This window comes from Electrophorus electricus, chromosome 4 (genome assembly GCF_013358815.1).
Source record: "Electrophorus electricus isolate fEleEle1 chromosome 4, fEleEle1.pri, whole genome shotgun sequence".
NCBI lineage: Eukaryota > Metazoa > Chordata > Actinopteri > Gymnotiformes > Gymnotidae > Electrophorus > Electrophorus electricus.
The window spans coordinates 23,986,325-24,011,297 of record NC_049538.1 but is presented as its reverse complement, the minus strand read 5'-3'; the positions used below and the strand labels follow the sequence as shown (position 1 = coordinate 24,011,297).

Here is a 24,973-nt window from a genome sequence, read left to right as displayed (position 1 = left end):
AGTTATGATCTCCTTTAGCACAACCCACCTATGCTCAGCTATCTAAAACTAGGTGCCTCAGTCAACAATTGCACGATTTCTCACTTCCATTAAATGTGCTTGACTTTATAGTACTGGTTAGCGGTAATGACTTCTAAGCGCCTGTGGAATGCTAAAAGAGCAAACTCAAAACAAACTGCCCTGAAAGAAAAAAAACAAAAAACAAACAAAAAAAAGGCCTCAGATCATTCACCATGGTTAGTAACATTACTATTAAAAAAAAAAAAAAAAAAAAAAAAAAAAAGTTGAGAAAATGAGTCATCCTTTAATGAAAGTTAATGTCCAGCTACTCTAAATATGAGTATGGATCAGATCAACATCTGTCATCAACACAGAAATGAACAAAGTACCTCTCCCTTACAGGATGTGCTCTCCAACCTAAGTAATACTGGAAGAGTGGTCATGAAAATAAATCATGTCAAATTCTCAATCATATACCTCCCTTCAATTCACCAAATTTCACTGTACTGTAACTGCCAAGCATGGCTGCAAAGTGGTACAGTGCAAGCCTGTAGTGAATGATTACTTCTAGTCTGGATAAAACAGTTGGTTATCGTGTGCGTCTTAGAGTCTGGAATATGACTAATATAAAAAAAAACACAACAACAACAAAAGAGGGGAAAAAAAGAAGGAAAGGAGAAAAAAAGTACACCATATGCAGTGTGCAATTCACAAATGTGGACTAGAGCAGTTTTTTCCTCCAGTGGTGCCCTCCATGATCTGTTTAGTGTTTGGAGGCTAATGTACTTGTTCTGTTCTAGGTCTAGCTACACTATAGCAGCTACAAGCAGAGAAATCAGTAGTGAAGAAACAGCTGGTCCACAGTTGACCACATTGTCTTTGTCCCGCTCGACCACAGGGACATTCACGCGCATATAAAACTCAAACGCTAGTGGTTCCGGTCAGTTACTAGTCCTCTATAGATCTGACGTATTTCTCATAAGCAGCTTCATCCATTAGAGCATCCAGTTCCTCCGGTACTGATACTGTCATTTTAATCAGCCAGCCTGCACAGTACAAGAATAACATTTGTTAGTTTTATAACAATACCAACACATTCTAGCAGTGCTAATTGTAATCACTGCATCAAAATATTTTCCTCACAAAGAAATGTTAACTCGATTCAAATAAATAACAGTGACAATCCACTCGAATACATAAATATTACATAGTTAAAAGACTGGTCACTGTGGATCAGGCATTTCAAACCAACCCCACTAGGGTTGTGCAGGTAAGAATGTCACCGTCTATCGTTGATGGCTGACAGTGTTGAACCAGCATTGTGCTGCCCCCTCCTCCTCCCACCAACACTAAAGGTTACCTAATCTTTATTTTAAATAGAACACACTCACACCAGGTTTTAGTGACTAACAAAATAAATAGACTTGTTGTTGCAAAAGCTCAATTAATTAATATGAATTAATTAATTTTAATACCAATATAACATTTATAGAACCTTTGTAAGACTATTCATCCATGCCTTCCCAAACCTAAACTCTACACACCCCCTTTCAAATATGTGAAGTTATCCAGAAAACACAGGAACACTGTACACTGATCTTACCATCTTTGTAGCAAGACTTATTCACCAGTCCTGGATTCTCAGAAAGGGCATGGTTAACCTCTGTCACCTCCCCGGTTAAAGGTGAGTACAGCTCACTTGCTGCCTTCACACTCTCCAGAGCACCAAACTCGTCTATATCCATCCATCCATCCATCCATCCATCCATCCATCCATCCATACATGCACAGATTATTGCACATGCCTATAGCTTAACAATAATACTTGTGCGAATCCAAGATAGAAAGCTAGAAAGTGTTTGCTCAACTACATTATCCATGCACTGTATAGTGTGACATGTCAAAAACAAGTTGATTTATATAATAGTTGTAATACAAGGATGAATGACTTCATGGTATCTTGCGTCACCCTATTATTAAAGAATTAACAGCAAAGCAGGTACGGACAGCTCATTACATAGAGTACCATAAGACTGGCTTTGGAAAAGCCTGTAGAGCAATAGATCCAACAATCACAAAAAACATCCACTCAAATCGTACCCGACTGGGAGAGCTTTGCACCCACATCAGGGAGACCACAGTAGACAACGTCGCCCAGTGCTTCCTGAAAGTCAGGATACAGCAGAAGATGCTCACTAAAGGCTGCTAAACATACAACATCTGTGGCAAAGGCTTCAATTCTAAAGTAGGCTATGCAAACTCCATACACAACCTACAACCATACACAACCATCTGAAACATTCTTATGTTTCAGAGTGTTTAAAAGCAGTATTGGTGGGGAATGACAGTTGCTCTGTTGTATGTGTATTTTATAATTTATTTTAATATTTACTGTATTGTGCAAACATCTTAGGCCACTCAAGAAATTAATGCTATAAAGTTATTTATCTGGGCAAAACATTTATTTGCACATAACTTTAATGCAACATAAATAAACAAGAAAACAATAACATATCAACACAAAAACAATGACTCCACCCACCTGAGCAAAATTACTGATACCCACAGTACCAAGGCCATCTTCCACTCGTACCCACTCATGTTTGTCTGTGTACTTCAGTGCTGCAGAGTGAAACACACATGTTGCAGCTGAAGAGGGAGGACCAGGACAGTGCATCAAGAAATACATTTGCATAACATACTTACAGTGCAAGTACTAAGATTGCAGTTCATGAATACTGAATTTCTGCTACACTGTGAAGTATGAGAGATGATTCCCTGACTCGTGCAAGGAATCTGAACTCATTGATAAAAGATGAAGATAACACAATGTTCACCCATGTCATAATTAGTCCTCCATTAGATATGACACTAGTTTTTAAAAAATAATAAATAAAAAAATAAATAACAGTAAGTAATGATAAAAGCAAAAATAAAACGCGCACTCAAACTCCTTTCAGCATGGCCACCAAATAAAAGCTATAACGCTAGCTAATAGATTACGCATTGGGCAGAAAACCATTTCATGTAACCTTTCGATAGTTGGTCATCACTGGGCAAGTATTCTTAGGTGATTGTGGACTTAACTGTTTGTTTTCGCGCTATGACTTGCACCTGTTTGATGCATCACTAAAAAGGCTGCAAGAAACAACTTCACTTTCGCCTGCTTTCTTTACAAAATGTCATATACATTGTGAAATGGCCTGGCCCTACGTTGCAATATAGGCAGTTGGCTAGCGTTAGCTAGCTAGTACAGCCTGCTCCTCCTGATGTTCCTGTCTTGTGAAACAGGAAGCGAAGCAGGCAGCTAGGTTAGGTTGCTACCAGCAACGAACAAGATTTAAAGTTCAGTTCGCCACATTAGTACTCATCAGATAACTAACGTGAAATTATACATCTGCCAATCATCTGCTCCTTAGTACTAGCTAGTTAGCTAGCGTTGGTTAGCTAACGTTCTAGCCCAAAAAAAAAAAGTTCATAAAAAGTTTCGTGCATTCTAAGCAATCATGTACATACTTGAAGACACAGCCAAGGTTTCTCATACCTGTACAAAAGCGAGGAGTCATGGACAGGTCCCTTTTAAAACATGATCTCCCCAACATTCGGGCAGGAGATAACATATTTGTACACGAAAGCCGGGTCAGTGTATACGTTAAGTTGGCAGAAGCACAACGCAACAAAACACGCGCCGCCATTTTCTTCTATTACGTCTAAAGCAATGGACTACTCGCGGCGCGCCTCCGCCAAGTCACTCTTGATGGATTTCTGCGGCGAGCGCTCCAGGATTGCAACTTCAAAGTCCCATAGGGCACGAATATGGAAAGCAGTTTTAACATATAGGTTTCTTCTGAATCTACAAATGAGTAAGAATGATAATTTAAGAATTATAATTTAACTATTTAAAATGAAAATTAAGGATATCTGGTTTTTTTAAATATCTAAATATGGGTCATAAACGTTTTCTAGCAAACACACCAATGAAAAGTAACGATCCGTATTTATACTATTAATTAACAAGCAAGGAAATGTGCGCCAAGTGTTGAGTAATCTAAATCATGCATAGGCCTATTAAACTGACGTAAGTAAGGCTATACAAATGTTCATTCTACCAGACGACTAACCATACTTGATTAAATAGTAACATTTTCTTTTTGAATTTCTCACTTGGAATGGAATCGTAACTATCAGTAATGAGCAACACCTGTAAGACTACAAACACATGATACACCAATTAAATGCAATGACAATCAATGACAACTCATTCACTACAATGATAACATAAAGAGTGTTTTGTACTGGAAAGAAAACTACATATCTGTGCAGAATTTAATCATGGACTAGGCTTGAGAGGTACCTAATCAGGGTGGCACTTTTTTGTTTCAATTTTCAATTCTCAAATTAAATCTATCAGAGAAAAATATGATTGAAAGACCATTGAAAGACTTTTTTCCCCCATAAATGGATCTACTTTCTCAGACAGACATGGCAATAAAGTCATTTTATCTTAATTGCTGTGATTTCCTACAGGTTTCCTGAACAGGACAGGTGATGTGTTAAGATCTCATTAAAAAATCTCATGAAAGGAGGTTTGCTTTCATCTGCTCCTCTATAGATAATCTCTCCATTATCATAAAATCCTCAGGAGAATTTTCACTAGATAACACAGATAATAAGACCATTTATTGACTTAGAGATTGAACAGTATTTCAGTCTTGGAATGAGTGACCGAAAGAAAAGTAATCACATACAATGGAATGAATGTTATGATTTAAACATTGACTGGTTTTACCTCCAGGTACTTCAGCTACATCCTCTTTCTCTGGAAACCTTGTGTACTTCATTGGAATTTTGACTACATCTACATCTTTTACTATGTATACTGCAATTACTCTCTGAAAATACTAGAATACTGTAGAAATACAGGGATCAATGCTGATAGCTAGAAATACAACATACATAAGATCTATTTTAGACAATGATAAGTGCAATAAACAATAAGTACTAGAGTTAGTTAACATCAGTGTAATAAACAATACCCTACAATAAGTATTAGTTTCAGTTAGTCAACATAGGAGCAGGGTTAGTGGTCATTTAAATATTCCATGAATAGATGGGTCTCCAGTCTGCAAGGGACTCTGCTGCCCGGACAGCAAGCAGAAGTTAATTTCACCATCTAGGAGCCAGGCTCCATGCATCCATATACACATACATATTTATGCAGTATATATAGCCTCAGAATTTTAATTGGATTTTACAGATAATGTGCCATGGGTCATTTCATTCTGCTCTCTTTCCTTTAGTGAAGATGTGGGTCGTGGACAACACATGGCACAACTAGAACTCAAACCTCAAAAGAAAACATGTTTATTTGGTTCCTTTTTGTATATTCGGTCATTTTTAACATTTACATAAAAATGGATAGTTTTTGCTTTATATAAAATTTCAGGAACACGTTAGTCTACTTAAAGTCTGATGTTTCATTTATAGAAGATCATACAAAGCAATTAGGTGCTGTAAACAAGTATTTTACATGAATTATGTTAAGATCCAATTTGATCTTATTTTGAGTACATTTTTAAACCTCTTTAACGTCAAGTAGGCTACAGTCAAGCCCTTATACTTGATATTCTGCAGCACAAGGAATGTCAGTTATTTAACTTTTGCAACAACAACAACAACAAACTGGGTAGAGACTGGGTAGCCAACACTTGATGCGCAGGTGTACTTGACATTCTGATTCTATAACCTCGCGCACCCAGAGTAGCCCAGACCCTCCAATGTCTTTGAAAGAAGATGAAAATTGTACGCGACCCGCTGTGGACAAAAGCTTATCACTCTGCGTAATCTTTTTTTTTTTTCTACTTTAGAAAACAAAGCCATTTTAGGTTTTGAAATCGTTTACCTAAACGTCGACAACTTTCGTGAGTCCGCGAAAATGGCTTCATAATTTTAAATCGTTTCCATAAGGACGCTGCTCTGAGATGAACAAACAGCGGGAAGTGAAACCGTTGTCTCCCTGTATACTATTAATCCTCAAGCTGTTCGTACTTCAAGGTAAGTGTTATAATTCATGTGACGAGTCTTGCTGAATTTTTCTGAAGTATTTTTGAACTAATGCAAATGCAGCAGACTTACAATTCTACAATTACCACATTCTGTGGGAGATTAAAATAACAACAAAACAGCTACACTATAACGTGTATGATAGTTACAGAGTTTAATTTAAAGGCTTAATGGTGCATTAGTTCCCGCGACAATAAACTGTCATTAAAGAACATGTACACAAGTGACACACTGCCATCTAGGCTGATGTTAGCGTCTATATGACTTTAGAATAATATCTATAATCAGATTTTATTTATTAGCTACATCTCTGTGTAACCATATCTGTGAACTGTTTGTTTTCCATGTATTATTCTGTGCTCTCAGATGCTTCAAATGTAAGAGTTAATTTAAGAGTTTCTTCTTGTTAGGACTTTTTTGCCAGGTATCAAAGCCAGAAAATAGCTTGCACAGGTAAATATTTCTATATTTCTATATTATATATTATTTATATATTATATAGAAATATTATATATTTCTATATATATTATTATATATTTTCTATATATATTATTCCTTCTTCCTTTGCTTCTTTCCCCATTCTCAAAGTAGTATTATGAGGTGGCATGAATTACCATATGTTGGTAACTGAAGGAACAAATTTGATAATCTCTATTACTCATCATAAATCTTACTGTTAGTTGTGTGTGTGTGTGTGTGTGTGTGTGTGTGTGTGTGTGTGTGTTTGTGTGTGTGTGTGTGTGTGTGTGTGTGTGTGTGTGTGTGTGCGTGCATGTGTGTGGAGGGGTGTGTGTGTGTGAGAGACAAAGCGAAAGCAAGAAACTGCAATCTCTTTGACAATAAGTTAAATTAGTCCCTAGTTTAACAGAACATTCTGTGATGACTGTAATATTGTAGATAATGTAAGCTCCTCAAATGCCACTAATGAACTTTTTTCAGCATCACCATGCACTATTATTGAAATGACTGTGTGGCATCTCAAGTAGTTGTGCTCTCATCGTCACTGTGCTTTTAATACTGCTCTCTTTGTTCTGCTCCTAAAAGGAGGGTTAATGCACTGCGCCAGAAACGAGATCTCTTCCGTGAGGAGGTGAGTATACCTAAAAGAAATGTCTGGGGAGTGGAGCAAGCACACAAACTCACACGCACACGCACACAAACACACACTCAGTGTACTCTGAGTGTTGACAAAGCTGTCTTTGTAGAGTTTGTAGAATTAGCACAACAGCACTAAGAGCTCGGCTCCAAAACGTCTGCAGATGTCATGCCATCTTAAAGACAGACTGGCAAACATGGCCAGACATGATACTGTGTCTTCCATTCAGCTTAAAATCAAATATAGTGCTCTCTCCACATTTGCAGTATCTTTCCTTTTGCAGACCTTTAGTGCAGTGCTGTCTGATTCAGCTCTCCCTCGACGTATTCTCCACAATTACACAGTTCGAGATGCCTCTACAGGTAACACTGACACAGCACACACACAGACCTATTTAACGATAATAATAATAAGACCTAAATGACAATCGGTCATTGTCAGACCTACTTCAGTCATATACCATTGACTGAAGTGATGTCCTTGAGATGTAATTTGAGGCAAGATTACAATGTACAGTATGGTTTGTGGTTATGATTTGCGGGTATGTGTGCGTGTTCTGTTTGGTTTTGATTTTGGTTAGAGTACTGTGGGTGTCTCAATGGTGGCTGGTGTCAGGACGAAGGGCACTGTGACTGTGTTCAATTCCAGGCTGTGGGAGACCGCTGCCAGATCAGTGAGTAACAAACATTCACCACAGTCAATTGAACATAAAGCTTTGCGCAGGTAATTATGAACATGCGAAGAATGACATAATTGTAGGCCTATTCCTAGGAACTTGAGATCAACGCTAAATACCCTGTCAATATTAACACCGCATACTCTTAAAAGAAATGAGGCCCAGTAAGATCAATTTAAATGACTTTTGTGTATTTGCTGGCATTGGGTTACCAGTGTGCATGGAGCAAAGTGCTGGTGACAAAGACCCTCTGTACATATGTTTAATGAACCGGGCATAGATCTCCTATAAAGCAATCAGGTGTGTCCAGGGCAGGAGGAGGTTATTGTGAAAACTGAGCAATGACTTAAAAGAGATATGTTTCTATGGAGGAGTTTTGATACCACTGTTCACGAAAAAATAAATACTGTTTTGTAGCATCAATAAGGCCAAAAACAAATATTCCTTTATGTGTTATCCCTTATACAAAAGCAATAGGCACTAGAGATGAACATGTTGTTGGATCTGTAACTGGATGTGTTTATATTCAGAAACATACCTCAGTCACTTTCTTTTTTTCCCTGTGAATTTTTTCTTCTTCTTGATATCAGTTCCCAACCTGGGACAGGACAGGGATGGAATTTGTCGTTCATGGGGTCAATACCATTTTGAGACATTCGATGGAATGTATTACTACTTCCCTGGGACGTGCTCGTATATCCTTGCCAAAGACTGCCACTCAGCAGAGCCTCAGTACACTGTGTGGGTGAGTTAAGGATGCTTTTATGTCCTCTGTATTCACCAAACTCACATACAGACCACTAACTCACAGAGCCCTCACTGACCTACAGAATACCCAGTGACCCAGACAGCAACAACTGACACACACAGCACTCACTGACCCACAGAGCCTCCAATGATCCACAGAGCCCCCACTGACCCACAGTGCCTCCACTGACCCACAGAATACCCACTGACCCACAGAACACCCACTTACCCACAGGGCACCCAGTGACCCACAGAGCCCCCACTGACCCAGAGAACACCCACTGTCCCACAGAGCACCCACTGACCCAGAGAGCCCTGACTTACCCACAGAACACCCACTGACCCAGAGAGCCCTGACTTACCCACAGAACACCCACTGACCCAGAGAGCCCTGACTTACCCACAGAACACCCACTGACCCAGAGAGCCCTGACTTACCCACAGAACACCCACTGACCCAGAGAGCCCTGACTTACCCACAGAACACCCACTGACCCAGAGAGCCCTGACTTACCCACAGAGCACCCACTGACCCAGAGAGCCCTGACTTACCCACAGAGCACCCACTGACCCAGAGAGCCCTGACTTACCCACAGAACACCCACTGACCCAGAGAGCCCTGACTTACCCACAGAACACCCACTGACCCAGAGAGCCCTGACTTACCCACAGAACACCCACTGACCCAGAGAGCCCTGACTTACCCACAGAACACCCACTGACCCAGAGAGCCCTGACTTACCCACAGAACACCCACTGACCCAGAGAGCCCTGACTTATCCACAGAACACCCACTGACCCAGAGAGCCCTGACTTACCCACAGAGCACCCACTGACCCAGAGAGCCCTGACTTACCCACAGAGCACCCACTGACCCAGAGAGCCCTGACTTACCCACAGAACACCCACTGACCCAGAGAGCCCTGACTTACCCACAGAACACCCACTGACCCAGAGAGCCCTGACTTACCCACAGAACACCCACTGACCCAGAGAGCCCTGACTTACCCACAGAACACCCACTGACCCAGAGAGCCCTGACTTACCCACAGAACACCCACTGACCCAGAGAGCCCTGACTTACCCACAGAACACCCACTGACCCAGAGAGCCCTGACTTACCCACAGAACACCCACTGACCCAGAGAGCCCTGACTTACCCACAGAGCACCCACTGACCCAGAGAGCCCTGACTTACCCACAGAGCACCCACTGACCCAGAGAGCCCTGACTTACCCACAGAGCACCCACTGACCCAGAGAGCCCTGACTTACCCACAGAGCACCCACTGACCCAGAGAGCCCTGACTTACCCACAGAGCACCCACTGACCCAGAGAGCCCTGACTTACCCACAGAGCCTTGGTTTACTCAGACTTGTACTTTCCTTGCATTAAAAGTATGTTTTCTCATCAACATTTCAGTAAAGCACTTCTGGCATGAAAATTCATTTGGTTTTTGAAAACTATATGTTAAGAGAAACAGATGAGTAATGAGTAAACTTAAAATGACCTGACTGTTTACGTATGCTTGATAATGTTTCCTTACCATGCTTCTCCATTCCCCCCATTCTCTCTCTCTCTGTCTTGGTCTCTCTTTCACGCTTCCGTTTCTCTTTGAATGGCAGGTTCATAACAGTCGTTCTTGTCATGGCTCAGTGTACTCCTGTCCTCGTGCTCTCAGTCTTTTCTTTCCTAACGAGGAGGAGATCCACATTAGTGGCTACCGGGTGCTGAAGGGGGAACAGAGGTGCGCCTGGAAACATCCTGAATTAAAGATGGGATGAATTAAAGAATGGAGATGGAATTAAGGAATATTGCTTGGAAACATTCATCTGACACCATTTTCCCAAAGCATTTACACTATATTTAATTTTCACAAGCAAAAACATCTTGGATGAAGATAATATATATAATATATCATTATAAGACCAGTATACAATGAATATAAGATTATTATTTTTATAATATAGGATTAGTCTATACATTTTTATAGATATTTTAGTGTTCTAAGTGTCCTTAAAATGTCCTATTAATGAAATAATCTTATCTAAATTTGTTCAAAATTTATTTCTAGAAAGAAGCAAAATTATTTGCCATTTCTGTATCATTTTATTGAAAAGATTACCTAAACTAACTTCAACAGCTAATAGGGAGGCAGATCAATATTAGATACATTGTCTAAAGTCTTAGTTCAAATCACAGAATGTGCACATCTTTCACAGGAACCACTTTTGTAGTTTATTTTTTGATGTTTTGGAATGTTGTTGTTGTATTTGTGTTATTTTTGTTTACTGGTATAGGCTGAGCCTGCCCCAGACGGTGCATAATGTGTTTATTGAGCGGCTAGCCGACTACATCCTGGTGAAGAGCACCTTTGGCTTCTCTCTGGCATGGGACGGGAGCTCAGGGGTCTACCTCAAAATGACAGAGAGCCACAAAGGCCGGCCTTGTGGGCTGTGTGGCAACTACAATGATGACGGATCGGATGATCTAAGCAACAGCCACGGTGAGACAAACCGTGCCCAGACGCACTTATCATATCAGTCAGCAACCATTTCAAGCCAATTATATCAGCTCTGTACAAAGCCGGGCTCAAACAGACTGGCTGGCACTGTGGCTGGACCATTCCCTGCAGCACTCCGGGAGAGTTTATGTGCTTCAGCAATGCATGCGTGGTCAGCATGGTAATTTCCAGGGACTGATTCTATGTTCAACACTGTTTATCTGAACATGGACCCGTGCATATTCTCTCTCTCTTACTCCTCAGATACAGGGTGAATGAGCGTCTATCATAAGCTGTCAGGCCGAGCCTGTGACACACTGTGATACTCTAATATCAGTGATGCTGTGTGTTCCTGTGCTTGGCGTTGCTCTGGTAGGCATGAACTCGGACGATGTGGCTGAGTTTGGGAACACCTGGGCTGTGGCGCTTCCTCACGAGCATCCCTGTCCTGCAGTAGATGACGACTTCCCTGGGCCATGTTCACTGGAGTCAGATATGGATGTACGTCTGTCCCTGACAGTTTTGTGGACAGGGCCAGTGTTAGAGAGCTCCTGTAACAGAGCAGATGTTAGAATGTAGGTGCACAGCTAGATGTAGGTTTGACTATGTCTGTTCATGCGTGATATCTGCACACATAGGCTTTATGTGTTCAGAGAACTGTGTTTAATGTGACTCACACAGGATGCCATTGAGAAGTGTAGCGCCATGCTCTTCTTTCCTTTCATCTCCTGCCATGAGAACATTGATCCCAATCCTTTTGTTGCCAGCTGTGTCTCGGACCTGTGTGTGTAAGTCACACTTTTATGTGAACGTATGCGTGTGCGTTTGTGTATGCATGTGCATGCATATGTGTTCATGCGTTTAAACTATTTAAACATATAAAAGTTGACAGGATTGTCCTGTAGTGAGAGATTGACTACACTCTATACATTAAACCTTTGACAAAAATATCAGTAGGTATATTTCCCCCCATGTTTATTCTTTAGTCTCTTTTCAACATTCCACACTAAGCAATTACAGCAGGATTACGGTCATTAAATGAAAGTACTTTTAGTGTGTGTGTGCATGTGTGTGCGCGCGCGCGCGCGTGTGTGTGTGTGTGTGTGTGTGTGTGTGTGTGTGTGTGTGTGTGTGTGTGTATGTGTGATGTGTGGTGTGTGTGTATACTCATGTGTTCTCTTGTGTGAGCATGTTAGATTGGACTAGATTGATTAAAGTGATAACATAGCTGCTTGGGTTATGAGTAGGCTCTGACCGAGCTGCTGAGTGATACGGTAGAAAGGGGATCAGATTACAAAAGCACTCTGAGTTGAGCAGTGGGATATTTGTTTAGTTTTCTCTAAGTGTCTACTGACTGTATGGAAATTTTGAACTGTATTTGAAAACATTAGACTAGTGATTGCATTTGCCAAAAGTGATTTTGATCCGTTTGCCTCACTTGTACCTTAACATGCATATTGACAGCACATTAGGTGCAACCCATATTCCTAAATGTCTCTGTTTCAAAAAAGGTAAACTGTGTTTGTCATTTTCAGCTCAAATGATGAAGAGACGTTTTGCAGAACACTGGTTGAATACACCAGAGCCTGCTCACATGTTGGCTACCCTGTCCGAGAATGGAGAGACAGCTTCCCTACATGTGGTCAGTCTAGGCTTGCTAGTTTACTTAGTCAATCCCATCCCACACGACTGCAGGCTAGCTAAGGGCAGCTGATCCAGAAACGAGGAAAAGTAACATGGGAATATAAAGTTTATTAACAGTTACCTGCATTCAGCAACACTGTAGTCCATATCATACAACACTGCAGTCTACTGAGCACTTTGTATTGAATGCTGATCTGTGGTGTGTTGCAGCGGATGGTTGTGAAGACAGCTTTGTCCACAGAGACTGCATCAGCTGCTGCCCCCCTACCTGCACTTTTGAAAAAGAGTGTCTGGGCACCAACCTGCACTGCCTGGATGGCTGTTACTGCCCTGACGGTGGGACTTGTGCTATAATTCTCTCTGAAATTACAGATACATGTAGCACAGCAAGACTCTAGCTAAACATCGAGCTTTCTCACAGTCGGGAAATGAAAACACGTTTATATACCTTATGATATGGAATTTTTCAGATTTGTAGTATTTAAACCAACTGAGTAATCTAAGGGTGGCTCCCTGAACACGAAGCCTTGCCTTGGGGTAAACTGCAGTGCTAGGGTAAACATGAAAAATCTTTTTTATTGTAGCCGTAACCCTAGTGTGCATCTGAGAAACCATCATTAGATGTTTATTCCTGCTGTTCCAGAGATGCGGCCTCTTTTCCCTGCAGGTTAGTATAGCTAGCAGGGTCATTTCTATCCGTTCACAACTGTCTCTCCTCCGTCTCCCAGGGCTGATTCTCCAGAACGGCACATGTATAGCAGTGTCCCAGTGTCCCTGTGTGTATCACGGCACGGCGTATCCTTTGGGCCATGTCCTGGAGCAGGGCTGTACTATCTGGTGAGAAGACATCATCGTTTAGATTCATAACTGAGGTAAATTCATCCTTAAGAATGAAATCCACTATGGCTGGGGATGTCAGACCCTGGAGCATCATGGCCTTCCTCAGCCCTCAGTACACACGAGTACCCTCTTTTGTGTTATTTGAAAGTATGGAAAATTGCTAGTTAAATTATCCAGAAAACACCACTACCCTCCACCAGCAATCCCATGCTTCCCACGGAGGATTGCTTTAGACATGGAAACCGTCCCCTGGATCAGGGTCCCAGTACCCTCATTGAGAGAGACAGAGGTTACACCTGGTACACCACACAAAATTAACAAGAGCATTATATCATTTTTACATAGTTGAAGCAATAAGGATTTGCCATTATGGTTAACAACTCATGCACTAAGGCTGTTCTTCGTCAACAGCCCTAGGATGTAAGTAGATTTGGTGCAGAATATACTATGGGCAGAACGTGTATTTCATTCTGATATAAATTATGTTTTCAGCATCTGCATGGGAGGAACATGGAACTGCACTGAAAACAACTGCACTGGTAAGACTTCATGTCTGTCTTCTTTTTCTGATGGGTTATTCCCCATATTTATTTGTATCAACATATCGGCCTATTTGAATGTTTACAATTACATAAAACATAGATGTAGTCTGTAGTCTAACATGACATACATGTGCTTGTAATCATTATCGTGATAGAGGATGTCAATGTGTGTTTGATCTATAGCGGAGTGCATGGTGATAGGTGATACACACGTGACCACCTTCGACGGCCGAAACTTCATGCACACAGGCACATGCCAGTACGTGCTGGTGAAAAGTCGCAGGAACACCAAGTTCACCATCACGCTGCAGTACGCAGCCTGTGGAGAGGTGAGGGGTGTGTGTACATGTTTGCATGCCTGCAAGCAGACGTGTGTATGTGTGTGTTAGTGTGTCTTACATACAGTAAGAGGCTTGTTGATGTTGCCTCAAATTTTGTTTTTTACAAAAACACATGGGAACAAAATACGGAGAAGTTAATACAAACAACAAAAAAAAAGGAAAATACCTACAGGTAATAAACTGACTGCTTTTCTTATTCAGGAGACTTAAAAAATAATGAAAGAGTTTGTCAGTTGGGAGTGCATTTTAAATGGATATGCCCCAAATGCTGTTAAAACTGAGCACCAGGTTGTATCCAACAGTGGCTCTCTGACCCAGTCCGGGTGAGCCCATGCGTTGCTCCTTTCTCTGTGCTAGCATACCTGTGCCAAAATACCTGTGATAACATACCTGTGTTAAAATACCTGTGCTAACATACCTGTTATTTCATATATTTTCCTGTAAAATATTAGTAAAAGGATTCTCAGTATTGCTACACATTATGGAATTATACACTGTACTTCTTTGCTTTTGTGTGTGTGTGTGTGTGTGTGTGTGTGTATGTATGTATGTGTGTGTGTGTGTGTGTATGTATGTGTGTGTGTGTGTGTGTGTATGTATGTGTGTGTGTATGTATGTGTGTGTATATGTATGTGTGTGTGTGTGTGTGTGTGTGTGTGTGTGTGTGTATGTGTGTGTGTGTATGCATCGTGTTTTATCTTGTTGGTTGTGTTGCTCAGTCTCAGGAACACTCCTGTACTCACTCAGTGACTCTAGTGGTGGATGAGGATGTCAGCAGGCAAGTCACCCTCACTAGAGAAGGAGAGGTCATCATTGGAGCCAGCATAGCTGTCATATTACCTTATTCAGATGGTAAGACCAGATGGATTTTAAGTTCTGGTGCCTCTGGTGCCAGAAAGGAATAAGACAAGGAGGAACATCATGCAAAATCTGTTAATAAACTGTTAAAAGTCCACTGGGGAATTTTGGTAGTCGCTGTTTCAACATTATTCCAGGAACCTTTGACTGGGAACTTTTTGGTTTAAAGTGACCTCACACCCATTTGTTTCCAGTCAAAACTGGCTGTTATCTCATCAGCTGAAATAGATGTCCTAGTGCTCATTCTCTGTCAAAGCGGTCTGGGGGTTTGTTAGGTCACATACAGAATTGGCCAGGTGTATACACCTATCTTGCAATGTTGCATAGGCAGCTGTCTGAAAAAACAGTGATTACTTGTGCATGTTTTGGAGGAAGCACATGTCTTCATCCTTCAGGTTTATCTGTCATGCAACAGGAGAATCATAGATTGCTTATGGTAACTATATATGTGTTGTTTGTTGTGTGTGTGTGTGTGTGTGTGTGTGTGTGCCAGATCTGTTGGAAGTGCGCAGGCTGACCTCTGTGTTTGTGGGCCTGCGGGCTTCGTTTGGGTTGAATATGCATTATGACTGGCATGGTGGGAGGATATACCTGCAGCTGGACAGCACCTGGACAGGCTCCACCCTCGGCCTCTGTGGAACTCTAAATGGCAACCTGCGAGATGACTTCCTGTGAGCTCCTCTCAGCTCAAGTTTGGTTTATTTGTCACATACATAGTCATACACAGTATAACTCGCAGTGAAATGGTGGAGTAGCTCCCCACTACTCTTCTGTCACTTTACATTCACAGTCTCATTGACATCCCATTTATGTCCCGTTTACTGCATCAAAATCAGCAATAAAACATTAATAAAGGAATAAAACAGATCTAATCATAATTGTATTTTCAATCACATATTTCAATGATGTGTGCTATTGTGCATTATCTGGTACATTTTGCCCAAAGGTTCAGTTTAACCCACTGATCCAACCAAAACAAGCAGAGGACTGAGAAGTCAAATATTGTCGATTCCCTTTGTATCATTCTGAAGGTGGACCTAAATGTACTTTGTTCAAGGTTGTGCCTGGGTCCTATGCAAGCATAACACTAAGGCTTTGAGTAAAAGTGCGTGTGCGTGTGCGTGTGTGCGTGTGCGTGTGTGTGTGTGTGTGCGTGTGTGTGTGTGTGTGTGTGTGCTCTGCTCTCTTTGTCTCAGCTCCCCTGCTGGTATGATAGAAGGGACTCCACAGCTGCATGTCAATGCCTGGAAAGTGTCATCAGCGTGCATCAGCCCTGTTAACATCCCCATCATCGATCCCTGCGAGATGAACCAACAGAATGGTACACAGCCGTTGTCATATACCAAGCCTTTCTTTAGCTTAGCCAGAACAACATACATCACACAAATAAGATAGAAGCTTATCATAGGTCTCTACTTGGGGCAGATGTAGCTCAGTGGTTAAGGTACTGGACTACTAACATGAAGGTTACTAGTTCAAGCCCTACCTTTGTCATGTTGAATAAAAGTGTCTGCCAAATACTATAAGTTTTCTCTTTACAAGACATGTCTGATTTGGGCTAAGTTTCAGTTAAGTTATAGAAGATCTGTGATTTCATGGTAAACCCTCAGTGATTATACTGGTGTCTGGCCCTCTTTCACACATTTATATAAATGTTCTTTATCTGTTCAACAGTTGAGAAGTAGGTTTTGCTAATTGAAAACATTCTTTTGGTTGTCTGTGCTCCTCCAGATCATTTGCAATAAGTTGTTAGCTCTCTTGTGGGATAACTATAAATGTATTTGCACACAGGTGCCCAAAAATCACCTGAGAAGCCATCCGTTGCATTCTTTTGATAGAAATTTGTAAAAAAAAAAAAAAAAAAAAGCACTTATTAATCCAATATGGTTCATCTAATATAGATGCACACATCATTAAAATAAACATTTTGCACTTTAATTCATAGTTATTATTTCAACTCAAATTCAGTGTTTTAGAGTATAGATCCAAAAACACCAAAACTTATGGGCTTATGGACTGCACTGAATATACAGTATATGATACTACATTTCTTTATTTCAAAATAAATATGCTGCGGTATTTGTTAGTTTTCTATCTTGATTGTCATCTTTAAGGTTGTGATGCAGTAAGGGCATGTTGTGTTGCAGTGTTCTACGCCTCCGTGTGTGATGTTCTGATGGGAGATGTGTTTGCTCCATGTCACACTTACGTCGGGCCCAGCATGTACCAGCAACAGTGCCGCTACCAAGCATGCCATTGTGGCAGCGGCTGTCTGTGCACCGCCCTCGCCCACTACGCCTACGTCTGCCTCAAACACCACGTCACCATCAACTTCAGAGCACACGTCTCAGAATGCGGTCTGTCTGCATCTCCACTTGGGTGTCTGTCTGTCTATTCAAGTGCTGTTGAGCACTACGAGAAGACTCTGCTGACTCCTGACCCGAGCCCGTGTGTGTGGGGATGCATGTTTGTGTGTGTGTGTGTGTGTGTGTGCGTGTGTGTGTGTGTGCGTGCACGTGCATGTGTGTATGTGTGTGTGCATATGTGGATGTGGATGTGTGTGCACGCGTGCGTGTATGTGTGTGTGTGTGTGTACATGCACCTGTGTATGTGCGTGTTTGTGTGTGTGTTTGCGCGAGTGCAGGCATGGTGTGTTTGGGCGGGATGATGTACCATTCCTGCACATCATCGTGTGGGAGGACGTGCCAGTCGGTGAGCAGCGGTGAGGTGTGTGATGGGGACTGCGCTGAGGGATGCAGCTGTATGGACGGAATGTTCTACGATCATGCTCGTCAGCGCTGTGTACTGCTGTGAGCCTACACACACACATTCAGCAGCAAAGTGTAGCGTTTTCATTTAGCTTGCTGCATTCTCTTTTGAGCATATGTCCCCAAGTCACATGGCATTCTGTCTCCCTAGTTCTCAGTGCCATTGTTACTTCATGGGGTCAGTCTTCCAGCCAGAAGATGTCTCCTTTAGCTCCTCTGGGCCTTGGTAAGTTTGTGTGTGTGTGTGTGTGTGTGTGTGTGTGTGTGTGTGTGTGTGTGTGTGTGTGCGTGCATACTTGAGTGCATGCTCGTGTGTATGTGCGTGTGTGTTGTTTGGTGAATTATCATTTATAAGTTCTGGGTAATGTTTTATTGCATGTTATAAATTTGTAACAAACAAATATTTACAAATGTGTAATATACACATTCAATATATATATTTTTTGTATTTTATGCTTTTTGTCACTACTCTGTTTATTAAATAGTGCAAACCCTTATGAAATCCATTTTTAGAATGGCCCTATGTACTCAAAGTAGATAAAGTCAGAATGCAAATAATGTCTACAATTAGAAACAATTAGGACATAATACAGAGAAGATTGGATAAAACAATAAATAAAGATATCAATATCAAGACAATGAGAAAACCCACTGCAGAGCCTTACGCAAAGAAAACACAATGAAATATTACTAGTAAAGATACAAAAAAATGTAAAACACATCTTCTGCCTAAACCAATCAATTAAAGGTGCTTAAAACAACTTTTAGACTACAAGCTTTTGAAATGTTAAAATATTCTGAAGTTCATTACACTGACAAAAAGCAAAGAACAACGCTACAGTGAAGGTGGTTGTAATTGTGCTCTGATGTGTTAACCGTGTGGATCTCCTGCTAGTGTAGCTGTCTGCGCACTACGTGGGCTGATGTAATGTTGCATGTGCTTTGTTCCCAGTCTCTGCAGAAATGCTCGCATGGAGTGTGTGCCTGAAGAAAGAGGTAAATATAATGTATAATGAATCAGAGAGAAAGCGAGAGGAAGAGGAAGAGAGATGAGAGTTGGTTGTCTTTATACCTTTGACAAAGTTACCTGGAAAACACTAGTGTAGGCCTCTAAAAAATCTTGCATGCTGCATCTGAAATGTCTTGTTAGATGTCTATTTTTCATAACAAATAATATGTACTCTAACCTCAGACAGCCTTTTCTACAGTATTTTTGGGTAAATATCCAAAAATGTCACACTGTCTTGCAAATAATCTTTCACTGTACTGTTTGTATCGCAAACAAACCATCCATGCCTTTGAACTTTAGCTCATTCATCGGGGGGTTTCTCAGTATCTCCCATCCCTTCTGCTTTCTTCAGAGCCTGAGAGGGGTGAGTGTCCGAATGGGAAAGTTTACTATGACTGCAGGGGCCAGCTTGGGGCGGGGCCATCTGGTGTGGGCGTGGCCTGTGAGCTGACATGTAGGAACCTGATGTTGAATCTCACCTGTTCCCCCATGACTCCCTGTGTGCCAGGGTGCGGATGTCCTGCAGGGTACTCTCCATGCCTGTCTCTGCCTACACTAGCACATGTAACACATGTGGATCACAAAACATCACAGAGGATGTTAAAAATGTTTATATACGTTAAATGTGCAGCTCGGTGTGTTTCTTATTCACAGATTGGTTGGTCATAACGGACACTGTTATTACCCAGAGAACTGCCCCTGTGCCTGGCTAGGTCTGGAGTATCTTCCTGGGGAGACAGTGGACACACCCTGCTACCGCTGGTCAGTGTGTTTACATAGAGGATTTTTTTCATATTAAAGTGGACTAACTAAACTATCGTGTGTATTTCTTAAGTCTTTAGCATGTTGTTTCTGTCTTCAGTGTGTGCCACCGTGGGTCCTTTAACTGCACATACTTTCCTTGCCCGGCTGTCTGCACCGTCTACAGTGACCGTCATTACCACACTTTTGATGGCCTGGAGTACGACTATGTCAGTGACTGCCAGGTCTACCTAGTAAAGGTACTATTGAGTGCATGTGTGTTTGTGTGTGTGCATGAGTCAGCTAGGTTCACTGTTCAAGAATAATCATCAGTGAGCGTCGCCCTTTGTGGAGAGTTTGTGAGTAAATCAGATTTTTTTTGAGTCTTAAGTAGAAAGGAGCTTACCAGCTTCCGTGAACACATCCACAAGGACACACTTTTAAACTTGCCAAAGCATTCTCAAAAACAACAAAGGGCTAAGAAGGAGTGTGTGTGTGGGAGCGCGCAAGTGAGCGAGCTGGCCGGGCGGCTCTCTGTCAGGGCGGATAGGGTGGCAGGAAGGGAATCGGCTCCCACAGCTGCTAATCTTGGGAAAATCAGAGTGGATCTTTTAATTAGAGCAGGAGCGCTGTAACGGAGCCCCGGTGAATGTCAGAGCCCGCGAGCTAACACACCACACCAACTCAGCACAGCCCCAAGGCTAACAAAGAGCAATCTGTTCCCAATCAGCCTACGCACTGCAATCTGCTACTGCCCTGAGTGTGTGCGTCTGTGCGCGTCTGTCTATCCGTCCGTGTGTGGTATGGCTGTGTCGGTGAATGGACTTTGGTGTCTGTTAAAGGGCAGCAAGTCTCAGAGGAGACCACTGATCTACTTGGGCGGGGGGGACAGAGCCCTCGACCATTACATAAAGAGTTTGAACGAACACACACACACACACACACACACACACACATTGAAACATGCCTAAGGTAACATGTTAAAATGTTTTTATGCATCATGTTTGTTATTTCTGTATATAGAGCACAGGCGATACAGAGATTTCCATCACGGCTCAGAATAAAGACTGCTACGAGAGCGGAATAGTTTGCATGAAGAACCTGCTCATCTACGTTGGGCTTACTAAACTCTACTTCAATGATAACTCAGGCAAACCTGTGAGTCACACACAACATTAACAGCTCTGATATAACAGCCTTTTACTGCAGTCCAAAAAAGCCCTCAATTCGAGAAAGTGCTTTCATTGGCCATCTGACTTCAGGCATGGTGTTTACGTGGTGTGCATGTGGAGTTCACTGGCTTTGTGTCTGTGGTGGCTTTTCAGAGCTCCTCCACGGTGGTGGGGCGGGGCTATGAGTTTGAGCTGTGGGGCGCAGGATACTACACCGTGGTCCATTTCCCTGCCCAGGACCTAACTGTGCTCTGGGATCGCAAGACTACTGTCCTCATTCGTGCTGGGCCACGATGGAAGGTTAGAGGTTCTGCTTCACTACAAGGGCACTGAATTTATGTCCTTTTGAATTTATGTCCTTCTGAATATGTCCTTCAAACATATCAGCTGTCAGTGCACACACACACACACACACACACAAGCTGAGCCTGAGCTGTTTCCAATTTGTTTGTGTTTGTCGTCAGGGTCAGTTCAGTGGCATGTGTGGCAACTTTGACATGGTGACGGTGAATGACATGACCACAGCAGGGCACATGGAGGTCAGCAACGCTCAGGCCTTTGGAGACAGCTGGGCCCTGGGCCAGGTAGACCTACTGCCATGGGGGTAACCTGAGAATGACTGCCTGCCCAGGACAATAAGAGGAAGACAGGAAGGATAATAGAATAATTTCTAGTCATAACAGGCTGTCTGGGTCTAAATGGGAATCTTGAACTATTAGAGACAGGATGAGGCATTTCTGTGATTATATTTGTATCAGATAATTGCTTGTTTCATAAGGTGTAAAATTGTCATCCTCCTTCTGTTGCATTTGTGCACATGTGCATGTGTTGTGCGTAGTGTGAGAGTGAATTTGTGGTGCGAAGGCCATGTGAAGGAGACCTGAGCAGACAGCCGTATGCCAAGCGAGAATGTGGACTCCTGTACAGTGACGTTTTTGCCCCATGTCACAATGTGGTAAGTGCGTCCCACAGGAGTTCAGCGATGCATTCTGTGTACTAAAGAAAAGGGCGCTGCTTACCCACAGCCACACACACATTTGCACCACTAACACACACCCATGCCCCTGTGCCACACATGGTGGTGATGTGTCAGCTGATAGCAATGAAACCGATGCCTCGGTGATGAGAGAATGCTTAGCAGTATTCTGTCATTTGGCCAGTAGGTGGGGTAGTATCACAAGAATAAAATAAATGGTACATACAGTATTGCTATGTTCATTTATCAAACTTGTGCTATTTGCAGAAATATTTGCATAGAATGTGTTTATTTTGAAATGTCAGTGTGTGACTGATATTACTTCCCGGTTTCTGATGGTGATTGGCATGGTATGAATGGGAAGGTAAGTCAATCTCAGTGGGCATTTCTCTCCCCAGCCTACCTGGCGGTATTGTCCTGTGGTCATTAGTGTGACTAATCTCTCTGGCCCCCAGGTGGACGTGACCTGGTTCTATAAGAACTGTTTGACAGACACGTGCAACTGCAATCGTGGTGGGGACTGTGAGTGCCTGTGTACCAGCATTGCTGCATATGCACACAAGTGCTGTCAGCATGGCGTAACTGTGTACTGGAGGTCTCCCACTGTCTGCCGTAAGGGCGCGCGCACGCGCATACACACGCAGCACCAAAACAATGATGTATTGGCCTACTTGCACTGTCCATCATCAAAGCCAGTTTAATTAGTTAGCCAACACTAAGATCTCTACCACACATATGTGGACATAGACACATTTTGATAATTTTTTTTTTTTTTTTTTTGTTCTAGCCTATGACTGTGAATACTACAACCAAGGTAGGGATTCCTATCCTTCTTTGTCATTTAAGATCTTTTACTTAGAGGATTTTAAAATCCTCTTAACATTATTAAATCCATAATAATCTGAATTACACCTACAGAGCAGTGTTTTGTGTGTGTGTGTGTGTGTGTGTGTGTGTGTGTGTGTGTGTGTGTGTGTGTGCGTGCTGTTCAGAGCTCGGCGAGGGCCCATTCACTCTGTCCAGTACTGAGCGGAATGACTCGGTGTGTGTGTTTGGGGCGAACGTCAGTAGTGGGGAGGTGTTCCCTTTGCTGAGGAGCAGTGCTCAACCTCCCTCCATGCTCAACATCATGATCACCAGCGGCCTTTACAAGGACCGAGCTTCACGTAGGAGTGCACATTCTCACACGTTCTCACACGTTCTCACGCATCCTCACACATTCTCATACACTCTCACACACTGTTACACATTCTCACACATTCTCACACATTCTTGTTGGTGCTCAGGGGCTGTGGCGAGTGTTACAGAATTAGAGCTGATGTGATTTCAGGGATTCCTGTTGTCTTACTGGAGTCTGCCGAGAGGCCGAACTACTTCCTGTATGTCACAGCAAATCTTGGAGTGCGACTGGAGCACTGGCAGTCTGGGGAGGTGTTTCGTCGCCGGGCAACCTTCATTCATCACCAGGGCTTGTGGTTGCCTGGGCGATCATCCTTTGAGTTGTATAGTCAGAAGGGCATCTTCCTCACACTCACACACACACATGCACGTGCACAGCGCTATGACAACTCGCCCTCTTTCAAAGGGAGCAGCAGTTTTCTCGTGGAGGGTAAGCTTGTTCATGCTAACCCACACACCACGCCTGCACTGCTATTGCCTGAGACATGCTTACGCTCTGCTAATCTCTTAGCTTGTTTTAGCACGCGTGATTTGTCTTGTGTTTCAGAGAGCACTTTTGTTATCCCGTACCGCCTGATGTGTGAGTGGAAGTACCACTCGTGTGCCAGCCCATGTGCAAAAACGTGTCGCGACCCCGATGCAACGCGCTGCCAGTTCCTGCCACCGTAAGAGTCTGCATTTGTCACCTGTGCACCTCCAAACCCTCAGAATGTAAAGGTGGCAGGGAGCGGTGCTTGCGCTCACTGCCTGGGCCGCGCCCCTCTATGTGTGCAGGCTGGAGGGCTGCTTTCCCCGTTGTCCCAGGGGCATGCTATTGGACGAGGTCACCAGGAGGTGTGTCTACCGAGATGACTGTGAGTGTGAACGCCTCCCCTCCTTTGCCGTCGTCAACATCATCATCGTCGTCGTCGTCGTCATCATCGTCATCGTCTGCATACGATACAGATATGGTGGATTGTTGCTTAACGCTGATGTTTTTGATGGGTTTTTTTGGCAGGTGTAACACTTTTGCCCACTCCGACTCCATATACGTTTGTGACCCGGTCTAACAGAACCACCACAGCTACCATGCCAGTTCTGACAACCACCACAACACCTACAACTACAACCACCACTAGTACCGTGACAACCACAACCACGACCGCTGCTCCCACCACTGCAGGCACCACTAGCACGACATTAATAACTGAGCCTGTTGCTTCAAGTTCATGGCCCACAGAGTCCATCCCTCCTACCCGATCAGCCAGTACACCCATCTTTACAGTTACCGCACCCACTCCTGCAACCTCCTCTCCACCAACCACAGCGCCTCCTACCACCATGGCCTCAACCACCCAATCACCCAGCACACCCCCTGCCTCCGTCATGACAACAACTCCATCACCGCCTCCCGCCACCACATCAGAGGAAACAACCACCTTGGCTGTCACCACAATGACTCCTTCCACCACTCCCGCTGTTACCACAATGATAACTCTGCCCACCTCCGTCCCTATGGAAACAACCTCCCTCACTACAGCGACTGAGGGGTACTACCTTCCTGTGGTGACAACAGAGGCGCTCGCTGAGACCTCGGAGCTCGCGTCCATGACTCCCTCACCCTCTCCCACCCTGGAGACCACCATGATGACAACCGTGCTCCCTCCTTTCCTGCTGCCCACAGGCCCGTGCACAGTGAGCATGACCACACACACATTCCACTACACACCGCAGCATACCAAACATGCGACACACCTCACACATTCCACTACACACCGCAGCATACCAAACATGCGACACACCTCACACATTCCACTACACACCGCAGCATACCAAACA

The 24,973-nt window shown here is 43.1% G+C and overlaps 2 protein-coding genes across 2 annotated transcripts in view; one reads left to right on the top strand and one right to left on the bottom strand.

Moving 5' to 3' along the window:
- Positions 1-284: 284 nt before the first annotated feature.
- Positions 285-3,700, bottom strand: gcsha (glycine cleavage system protein H (aminomethyl carrier), a). The gene is made up of 5 exons (XM_026999609.2): positions 3,545-3,700; positions 2,543-2,622; positions 2,101-2,164; positions 1,604-1,735; positions 285-1,046 (listed from the first exon to the last, which is right to left on the bottom strand). Exons 1-5 carry the CDS (start codon positions 3,693-3,695, stop codon positions 949-951), a joined length of 525 nt encoding a protein of 174 aa, XP_026855410.2. The 5' UTR covers positions 3,696-3,700; the 3' UTR covers positions 285-948.
- Positions 3,701-5,981: 2,281 nt separating this feature from the next.
- The window catches only part of otogl (otogelin-like), a 35,634-nt gene continuing 16,642 nt past the window's right edge, over positions 5,982-24,973 (top strand). Inside the window, exons 1-36 of the mRNA XM_035525448.1 lie at positions 5,982-6,054; positions 6,474-6,516; positions 7,108-7,153; positions 7,443-7,521; positions 7,740-7,832; positions 8,426-8,580; positions 10,208-10,329; positions 10,883-11,088; positions 11,462-11,586; positions 11,767-11,873; positions 12,621-12,727; positions 12,940-13,065; positions 13,458-13,566; positions 14,062-14,108; positions 14,295-14,440; positions 15,172-15,304; positions 15,804-15,981; positions 16,507-16,631; positions 17,458-17,667; positions 17,955-18,120; positions 18,230-18,304; positions 19,031-19,074; positions 19,440-19,614; positions 19,742-19,849; positions 19,950-20,088; positions 20,852-20,986; positions 21,154-21,300; positions 21,465-21,584; positions 21,839-21,955; positions 22,432-22,588; positions 22,764-22,790; positions 22,969-23,142; positions 23,307-23,585; positions 23,703-23,820; positions 23,930-24,009; positions 24,153-24,829. Coding sequence (XP_035381341.1) covers positions 5,982-6,054; positions 6,474-6,516; positions 7,108-7,153; positions 7,443-7,521; positions 7,740-7,832; positions 8,426-8,580; positions 10,208-10,329; positions 10,883-11,088; positions 11,462-11,586; positions 11,767-11,873; positions 12,621-12,727; positions 12,940-13,065; positions 13,458-13,566; positions 14,062-14,108; positions 14,295-14,440; positions 15,172-15,304; positions 15,804-15,981; positions 16,507-16,631; positions 17,458-17,667; positions 17,955-18,120; positions 18,230-18,304; positions 19,031-19,074; positions 19,440-19,614; positions 19,742-19,849; positions 19,950-20,088; positions 20,852-20,986; positions 21,154-21,300; positions 21,465-21,584; positions 21,839-21,955; positions 22,432-22,588; positions 22,764-22,790; positions 22,969-23,142; positions 23,307-23,585; positions 23,703-23,820; positions 23,930-24,009; positions 24,153-24,829 — 4,968 coding nt within the window. The remainder of the gene's footprint in view (positions 6,055-6,473; positions 6,517-7,107; positions 7,154-7,442; positions 7,522-7,739; positions 7,833-8,425; positions 8,581-10,207; positions 10,330-10,882; positions 11,089-11,461; positions 11,587-11,766; positions 11,874-12,620; positions 12,728-12,939; positions 13,066-13,457; positions 13,567-14,061; positions 14,109-14,294; positions 14,441-15,171; positions 15,305-15,803; positions 15,982-16,506; positions 16,632-17,457; positions 17,668-17,954; positions 18,121-18,229; positions 18,305-19,030; positions 19,075-19,439; positions 19,615-19,741; positions 19,850-19,949; positions 20,089-20,851; positions 20,987-21,153; positions 21,301-21,464; positions 21,585-21,838; positions 21,956-22,431; positions 22,589-22,763; positions 22,791-22,968; positions 23,143-23,306; positions 23,586-23,702; positions 23,821-23,929; positions 24,010-24,152; positions 24,830-24,973) is intronic.

Excerpts from the sequence above, each read along its gene's own strand:
- gcsha (XM_026999609.2), bottom strand. The coding sequence starts at position 3,695 with ATGGCGGCGCGTGTTTTGTTGCGTTGTGCTTCTGCCAACTTAACGTAT. Across the intron at positions 1,736-2,100 it reads TGCAAAGCTCTCCCAGTCGG|ACGAGTTTGGTGCTCTGGAG; the intron begins GTACGATTTGAG and ends GGATGGATATAG. Across the intron at positions 1,047-1,603 it reads TAAGTCTTGCTACAAAGATG|GCTGGCTGATTAAAATGACA; the intron begins GTAAGATCAGTG and ends TGTACTGTGCAG.